This window comes from Anas platyrhynchos, chromosome 3 (assembly GCF_047663525.1).
Source record: "Anas platyrhynchos isolate ZD024472 breed Pekin duck chromosome 3, IASCAAS_PekinDuck_T2T, whole genome shotgun sequence".
Classification (NCBI taxonomy): Eukaryota; Metazoa; Chordata; class Aves; order Anseriformes; family Anatidae; genus Anas; species Anas platyrhynchos.
The window spans coordinates 23576953-23586266 of NC_092589.1; the positions used below are offsets into that span (position 1 = coordinate 23576953).

Consider the following 9314-nt stretch of genomic DNA (forward strand, 5'->3'; position numbering starts at 1 on the left):
GCAGGGTGAAGCATGTATCAATACTGCTGTTTATTATTGAAGACCCAATTCCAACACTAATATTCAAGAAGCAACTTCACTAAAAGGACTCACTAAAAGAAATGCACCCATTTCAGTTCTCTCTCAAGAGCTGTAACTTCGAAAAACTACTGAATGTAGTTTTTACCCTTGAACATGCATTTTACTTTCAAGAGGAATTTTGTCATACTGAATGATGGACTGGCATTTATCAATTTTAGGCATACATCTGAGAGAATATGAAAAAACAAATCCATAAAGACAGATCCATCAAAACTTATTTTATCTTCTGAAGAGTATTTCAAAGTGTAACATATACATCTTTTAGTAACTCAAATAAATCACCAAAGAAATGCAGTCTGCTAAGGTAACATAACTGCAAAGTCTGCGTATACAATTTTACTTCGTAGTCCAAAATTCAAATATGCAACACAACATTTTGGCCCATGGAAAAGTGTCTTATAGAAGCAGCTGGCAATAACGACATTATTATAATTAACACAAAACAAGTTTTTGTGCTAAAAACAGTATTGCCATTCATAAATACATCACGTAAATTTCTACATATACAAATTCAAAAAAATTTCCAAGGCTTCCTTGTCCATACTATTCCCATCTCTAGTGATGTGTAGACCAAAGCAGTATGCACAATAGTACAGACTCTAGTATAAAGCTAAGAGTTGCTAATAGCAACCACAAAATAAATAAACTAACAAACAAACAAACAAACATACATACATACATTTGTGAACTCCTGCTATACTATGACAGGAAACCAATGAGAATGAGAACATATACCAGTACCTTTTAGGACAGCCCAAACACACAAGTCAGCAAGACTCAGCGAGTTTCCAACCAAGTAGGTTCTCAGAGATAGACAGTGGTTGAGCTCCTGGACTGCTGAAAGAAACTGGCTGGCAGTAGATAACTTTGTAGCACTGAACTCCAGCCAGTGGTCAACCTAGTTTTAAGGGACATATTATGAGATACTCAAAATTAGTAAAGTTTGTCAAAAATCTGCATGTACATTTAATAGCCAAACAGAAAATATTAACTGGAATATTAGTCTTACATATATTGGACATTAAATCACAGTAGATGCATAAAGAATATTTAAAATAAAATATACTGAAACATTCACTCAGAGCTGTACTAAATGATTAAATTCAATTTCTTCCTTCAGTATGTATTCAAACTGCTGAAACTATACTGACTTAATTGAAACTATTCCCATTGGAAAAATAAATAGTAGTTCTTAGACATTTATTTTATCACAGTATACAATAATGGCAATCCTCCAACTGTTTAGGTACCACATTTGTGCACTAGTTGATCATCCCGGTATCGCTGCTGGGTAATTATGCCATTTTCCCCTCAGTCCCTATCTTCTCTGCGTCAGTTCCTTTTAGGCTTGAAGAAACCAAATCCCTACCCCATCTCATTTCCCTTCCCCCTCTCCCACAAAAGTCTTTTTTTTTCCCCCTATAAAAGGAAATACATCTTGCTGCATAAACTCAAAAAAAAAAAATAAGAATCAGGTCCTTGGTTGATACATTGCTCTGTCCACAAATTGAATCCTTCAGTTCTGTAAGAGACATCTCTTAAAATCCTCTGTCCCTGTTTCATATTCAAGTGTTCTATAAACAGTGTAAGGAATCCTTCCAATATCTGAGCCTACGTGGCAGGCACAGACATAATTACATTGCTACAGAATTGAGTTCAGTTGTTTGCAGTTATGTTCCAAAATATTTTGACCACAAATGCAGCTGTCGATGTACTTCTCAATGTGCAGCACTATTTTTAAAGGTGCAGAAGTGTTAAGTATTTTATCAGAATTACCAATCTTAAAAGTGTGTTTGCAGAGGTTGTGGGGTTTAATTTTAAAATAGGTTTTGGGCAGAAAATTTAAGTAGCTGCAAGACACACTGTAACTTTTTTAATGCCTTACAAGCAATATACTAAAGACAACAGTTCCCTTAAGACCAGCTATACAGGATGAAGATTGATTTGTACCAGCTTCAAGTGGCTGTAGAAAAGAGTTGAATAAAGTCCTTCTGTTCCCTCCCCAGGTTTCAGAGGAAGTAAATTTCAATTCATCTACTAGTTCCAGTCACCAACTTAAAATTCAGCTAGAGTCAGGAAGAATTCCACACAGAATCACAGAATTTCTAGGTTGGAAGAGACCTCAAGATCATCGAGTCCAACCTCTAACCTAACACTAACAGTCCCCACTAAACCATATCCCTAAGCTCTACATCTAAACGTCTTTTGAAGACTTCCAGGGATGGTGACTCCACCACCTCCCTGGGCAGCCCGTTCCAGTGCCTAACAACCCTTTCAGTAAAGAAATTCTTCCTAACATCTAACCTAAAACTCCCCTGGCGTAACTTTAGCCCATTCCCCCTCGTCCTGTCACCAGGCACATGGGAGAACAGGCCAACCCCCACCTCGCTACAGCCTCCTTTAATGTACTTATACAGAGCAATAAGGTCACCCCTGAGCCTCCTCTTCTCTAGGCTGAACAAGCCCAGCTCCTTCAGCCGCTCCTCATAGGACTTGCTCTCCAGGCCCCTCACCAGCTTCGTCGCCCTTCTTTGGACCCGCTCAAGCACCTCGATGTCCTTCTTGTAGCGAGGGGACCAAAACTGAACACAGTACTCGAGGTGCGGCCTCACCAGAGCCGAGTACAGGGGGACAATCACCTCCCTACCATCTCATTTCACACCATACCCACAATTTATAACAACTTTCTACAATTTCTGTAAGGAAGGATGACCAGGAAGTCCCTCTTTGGGAGAGAAAAAAAGTTCAGTGCCTTCATGGCACCATTGGGGAAGCATTATGGAATACAGGACTTTATATAAGGGAACATCCCATCACTGTGGTAAGACTCCTGAGCCAGAAGGCATTCAACTTGGATCTCAAGCACTGAATGAAATCAGGGTCAGAATTTTATCTGTCATATACAGCAAAAACCAACTTAGTACCAAATCACAAGTACTTTACACAGTGACATACTTTAAGTTATAACATACTTTGCTAAGCACTTAATTATTTTCTAATTTGTAGCTGCTGTAGGTAGCATGTACATATACTGTGTTCTTTGGTGTTAACGCTGAAGTGTAACACAGTACAGGTGTTACATGGTAGAAAGCAATGGCAACAGAGCTGAAAAAACTGCAGACATCATCTTAAAACTTCAAGTATCCCGTGTCAGTGAATTGTCAGGTTAAGAGTCGCTGTTGCAGGGGTAGGAAAGGGCAACCCTTTCAAAGCTCAGGTTTATAACTCTTTTAAGTAGAAGCAAGATTGAAAAAAAAAAAAAAAAAAAAAAAAAAAACACATAACCCCAAAAAAACCTTCAGCTTCCCTCATAATTATAAACTCAGCCTAATAATAAAATGCAGAACAGATGCAAGACCCTTAAAAAAAAAAAAAAAAAAAAAAAAGAGTGATCACAGTCAAATAATGGGGGAAGGCATGATTCTTTCTCACCTCAGTGTGTTCCAAAAGGTTTGAACCATACAGGCCAGCAGAACTAGCAACTCTAGCCAGGTAACGAGCTATTGAATTCACATCAGTAAACGATACATTTCTAAAAAAAGAAAGAGGCAAAATAAAGGTATAATATTAAATCCAATCTCAACTGTACACACATAGTTGAAACAAGCGTAAGGCAAAGAACAACAAAATTTCTGGGTAAAACAGAAATTTCCAGGTCACCAGAAAAAATATCTAGCAAAAGAACTTATCAATACTCGCTTTTCCATTACCAGATGGAACAACAATCTCTTAATAAAAAAGCAATTTTGTTTAAATAGAGAGAAATGAAGAAAATAAAGCTCTTCACATCTGACAGAATGTGTAACTTGAGCTATATATTTTCCAGAATATAAGGAGCTAAATTGACTTTTTTTCTTTTCTCCATTCTCTTTTCTTTCCTTTTCAGACATGATGGATGACTTTGAAGAAGATTCCTAGAGAATCTGCAGTGGAATAAAGCAGTCTCCACCCCGGCTCTAAGGGCTAGTCAGAAGAGGGGAAAAAATAAAATCGTTCATTTACTTCGCTCAATTCATACTACATAGAGACCATCCTCTGTTGAACAGACTTGGCTGTTCCCCATTCTGTTCCCCAGACTTGCTTTCCCCATTCTGCTATTGAAAATTCTTCAGAGATCTGGAGGCCAAAGGCTCTCTGAAGAGCATACTTCTTCCTGTGTTTTAATCTCCTTTCTCCATCCTACATATAGCATTTAAAACCTGCGTATTCTCAGAAACCTAGCTTCAAAATAGCCTAACATAAAAGTGAATATTTTTATTAACATTTACTGAAAAGCTTTGGAAGAAAGAAGCACCACAACCATCAGTTCTCCAGATAATACTGACCTGCACAGACTCACATGGTTTACTAAATCATTATTTCAGTTAATTTCTAAAATGCATTACAGAATGGTTCTGTGCAGAGGTCAGAAATACCAGCATAATAGTAACATTACTCTGAAGCATGTACATGCTCATGACACAAAACAGAAAAGCTGGACTGCAGTTTGTTACCTGATAGATGCAGGTATACCAGAACACTCCAGAAAGCCATCAATGCCTAGCAGAATGGTTTGTTTGACAGCTATTGCCACACGAAATTTTGCAACTCAGGCTTCAAAAACAACCTCTAAAATACTACTAAGCACCTCAAGTTAGTGATAAACTTTACAGACAACTAGCTGACAGCCACGTTTCAGCTAGTTAGCTGAGAAGTTAATCACCAGATTTTAAATGCACTTTAAATTATTATCTAGGCCAAAAAAAAAGCAATTAAAATATTGTCTTGTTCAGGTCAAGCCTTTTCAACTAATGGTTCCCCCCACAAAAAAATCAAAGTCTGTAATATCCCAAGTGAATTTAAAGTCATGCCAAAATAAGATAGCTTCAGCAGAACTGATGCCATGAAATCCATTTACCAGAAGCATTAGTTGAGGTATGCATTCAGCTGATGCTTCTGAAGTTACAGATACACTTTTAACTGACTTTAAATAGAGAATCAATTTTTTTCAAAATGATGGTACAACCGAGCAAGAAAAAATTAATGCAATTCTGAGGTTTGGAATTACTTCTCAAACATAATCCAATGCCAGGGATGAGATGATACTAATGCACAAAAAATTCCATGCGATGGAACCGTGAATTTAGACCTTTTTCCCGGGACCAAAGAGCTAAAGGAGTTCTTTTGCTTTAGGTTTCTGACCATTTCCATAAGAGCTAAAATGAGTGGTTTTGCAATGCAGTGGAAGGAAGGCAAATTAGTATAAAATTATTTAATAGAATAGAGGAACAAATTATTTCATAGCTCATTATATAAATTTATAATATTCCAAGATCACCCCGATGTATTAAAGAAATGTATATGAGCATATCTTGCGTATATGTATATCTTCTCATACATACACACACATATACATACGTATACACATTATCTAAACTGAGAAAGAAGTTGGAATTCAAAATCTAAGACTATTCAAGAGGAAAACACTCATGCAACTGAAAAGTATCCAATTATATTCTTACTATGTTCTATAACCCACATAACGTGCACTAAAAATTATTAATGCTGTACCAGTTAAGTCCCCGTCACATTGCTGTAGCTGTCATTCAGCACTGCAAATTCAATACCATTGCTAGATAGGTCAAGAGACAATGTGTAAGAACAGAAATTACAGTAAGGAAAGAACTCTCATTTGAGCTCATGTCTAACATTTTAACAGTATCTTCTACTGGAACAGCTCACAAAACATGAGTTTTTGAGCAGGTCTGTGAATAACAGATTATCTTCCCCTGTTCTTCTAAACAACAATCAGGTACTCAAAAATTACTTAAAATAAATAATACTGAAGTCATCACAGTATCGTTATATTTTAAGAATTTAATGTCCATGGGCCAGAATTTGTCCCTTACTTACAAATATGAGAGATTTTCATGGATATGTCAATGGTTTTTAGGATACTGGGATATCTTCTCTTGTTACATCCAGACACCTTACATGATATAGAATCCAAGATTACAATGCAGCTTCCCAAAACTTACAAAATTAGCCTGCATTTTTGATATGCATCAGAATTCTGCACAGATCATAAAAAACACCCTCACATACCAAACTTGAAAATACTTATTGCAATGAGAGATAACTTTTAAAAGGACAGACAACAGATTTCTATAAAAAATTATAAAAGTATTTCAACAGGATGCAGATGGATACAATGGATAGCATGGCATAGTTAGTTAGCACTTTTCTGAGATAACATCATTTGCTTACGTGCTGGAGTGAGACCAAAGCAATGCCATATAAACCTTTAAAATTCATTCTATCGTATATGTACACATCAAAGGAATCATTTATACCACTCTTTTGAAGTATAAAATTGCCTTTCTTTTCGTAAATCATGGTACATCAAAAAGGCAAATATTTAAACAACAGAGTGATAGGTACTACATAAATGACTGAAAGAGACATAAGTATCTGCAAATAAGATACATTCTTTCCATGAAGAGGAAGTTTAGGATATATTGTAAATGTATTGTCTGTGCTACAAAAAGAAAACAGTAATGCAGTCATCAATAAAGCAATTCTTTTCTTTCTCCTACCTGAAAAGGTTACCACCAGTCTTAAAACCACGTGATTTTAAAAACTGCTGACCCAAAGCTAGAAGGAGAGATGCAAAGTCACTTACTCAGATACACGAAGGATGGTTTCTTTGCCTTCTTCCACTGAAATTTTGATATCATTCTTCACATGTTCCACCGTCAGCAGAGCTCCTTTAAAAAGGAAGAGAAAAACATGCTCACCTTTCTTTCAGGAAAAAAATATTTCACAGCAACAATGATACAGTAACTTTCCTTATCAAATAGGACAGAGCACCAGAACTGGCTCCTTCAAGTAAGATTGCTCAGGGAAAAAAAAAAAAAAAAAAAAAAAATCAGTGTTCAGTCTCACACACAGGAGACTTCTTATTCTTGGCAATCCCTACGGCTTCAAATTGATAATGCCCAGCATACAATAATCTGCAGTGAGCTCAGCAATTGTCAGCAGCAATACATTTTGCTTCCTAAGGGTACTGTAAAAATGAGTCCTGTCCTCCAGAATGCAAAGAGAGCATGATCAAATTAATTTACTTTAACAGCACAGAAACTTACACCACCACAGCCCTGACAAATGCATCAAAAGAGATCAATTATCGAATATACCAGTACTTTCTGAACATGGATGAGACTATTTTTAACCTGATTTAACGTTTATGAAATGATTAGCCATCCAAAACCAATAGAATTCTATTCATGACAAATAAAGGAAGCTTATACTGGGTTTTCAGAGTAGTTCATCAGTGACAGTAAAGGATGGCCTCTAGAAATAAAAGAATTATTGAGGTTTTTAGGCTATATCATCAACTTGAAAACAGCTCTGTCCATATTCAAAGTAGTGGTTTGATGCAAACCTGCTCTGATCTTGATGTTCTATAGCACAACACAATAGCTCAAACAGAGCACCGAGATAACTTGGCTGTCTTATTTCTGGAGTGGCTCTGGTCCAGACCCAGCCTGCTGAGCCTTAGTAGAGGAGCTTGTGTTCTTTTGTGCTGCTCAGAAGCACGTCCTGACAGCAAGCTTTCCAGAAGCACGTATTACTTAAAGGAAATTAACCAAAGGGCTATGCGCTCGGTCTGGAAAGGCACCTAACCTGTTACAGTCTGCACAGTGCCCCACACACTTCATCTTCCCTGACGAGAACAGACAGACCACCCAAGGCAGCTGATGTGGCAAGCTATAAATACACCACCCCAAACACAAGTCTCCGGAGCTAGGAATCCCCCAGCTCTCACCTCGGCTGCAAACCCTTCTGGCATTAAGCTTACGTTAACAGTAATCCATTCGTGAAAGTCAGCATGACGACACTTATGCAACGTGCTTGCAAGACACGTTCGGTATTTTAATAACATGCAGGGCAGTGCTTTGAAAACGACGGGCATTGTGCACGCCCGGCTATGTAATTAATCCTAGTGACACCAACAGCTACTACACTCTGCCCAGCGCACAGCCATGACGGGTAACACCAAATAGGATGAGTGTGCTCGTCCTCCTAACACAAACGCTTGCCACAGCGTTTCATCGGGAAATTGCAATATTTCTGACATCATGATATAGTCTTCGCAAGTAGATCTCCAGTGACACTTACCAGCCATTAAAAAAAAAAAACAAAAAAACAAAAAAAAACCAAACAATTCCCCTAAATTAATGGTAGCATCGCAAAGGCATCATCCTCCCCACAGCAGGGCAGGCTGCGAAGACGGTTCTCGGGTTTTACAGGCAAATAAAAGACGGACAGACCGGAGAGGGCGAGACCCGCAGCGCCGCTCTGCCGCGGGAGCCCGGCGTGGGGGCAGAGCGGGGCAGCAGCCCGGCACGAGTTACGCTGCGGGGCCGAGGCAGGCCCTGCGGGGAGCTGCGGGGCTGAGGCCGCCCCGACCCGGCACTCCGGGGGGCTGCCCGCGGCCCTGGAGCCGCCCGGAGGGCCGTGGAGCTGCCGAGGGCCGCATGATGCAAGGCGGCGGCCACGCGGCAGGACGGGAGCGGGCGGGGAGCGGGGTCCCGAGAGGCGCCGGGGGATGGGGAAGGGGCAAGGAGGGTCCGGGGGGATGGAGGGAAGGGGACGGAGGAGGAACGAGGGGGTCCCGGGCCCAGGGGTGCCGGCCGCGCTTACCGAGCGGGGCGCTGCCCGCCGCCACCGTCAGGCTGAGCGCCGCCATCCTGCGCGGCACCGGGGCGGGGCGGCGGCGGCGCCAGCTCGGCGGGGCGGGGACTCGCGTCACGTCCTGGGGGCTGCCCCGGGGGCGGCCGCGGCCGGCCGGGCAGGGGCTGGCGGGCGGGGAGGGCGTCCTCACAGGATAGTCAGGGTTGGAAGAGATCATCTGGTCCAACCATCCCCCTACTACCAGTGTCACCCACCAAACCATGTCCCTAAGCACCACGTCCAACTCTCCTTGAACACCCCCAGGGACGGTGACTCCACCACCTCCCTGGGCAACCCGTCCCAGTGCCTGACTGCTCTTTCTGAGGAGAAATGTCTCCTCATCGCCAACCTGAACCCCCAAATAACAAAGGCACAGCGCACCGGTTTGCCTCTTTTCTCGCCCTGTTGTGCATTCCCTTCCTCACAAACCCGCAGTGGGTCTGACCGGCCTTGCGATGGGTTACAGAAACACCGTGCTCACAGCTTCTGGCAGGGGCAGCCCCAAGTTCACATTGGTG

The 9314-nt window shown here is 41.0% G+C and overlaps 1 protein-coding gene across 4 annotated transcripts in view; it reads right to left on the reverse strand.

The window, feature by feature from the left end:
• The window catches only part of EPRS1 (glutamyl-prolyl-tRNA synthetase 1), a 38118-nt gene extending 29203 nt beyond the window's left edge, over nt 1-8915 (reverse strand). For all 4 annotated transcript variants that reach the window (XM_027453133.3, XM_027453131.3, XM_072035525.1 and 1 more), the window contains exons 1-4: nt 8767-8915; nt 6743-6827; nt 3514-3613; nt 823-979 (exon numbers count right to left, since the gene is read on the reverse strand). In XM_027453133.3, the coding sequence (XP_027308934.1) occupies nt 823-979; nt 3514-3613; nt 6743-6827; nt 8767-8812 (388 nt within the window). In that variant the 5' untranslated portion in view covers nt 8813-8915. The remainder of the gene's footprint in view (nt 1-822; nt 980-3513; nt 3614-6742; nt 6828-8766) is intronic.
• Between the last annotated feature and the right edge of the window lie 399 nt (nt 8916-9314).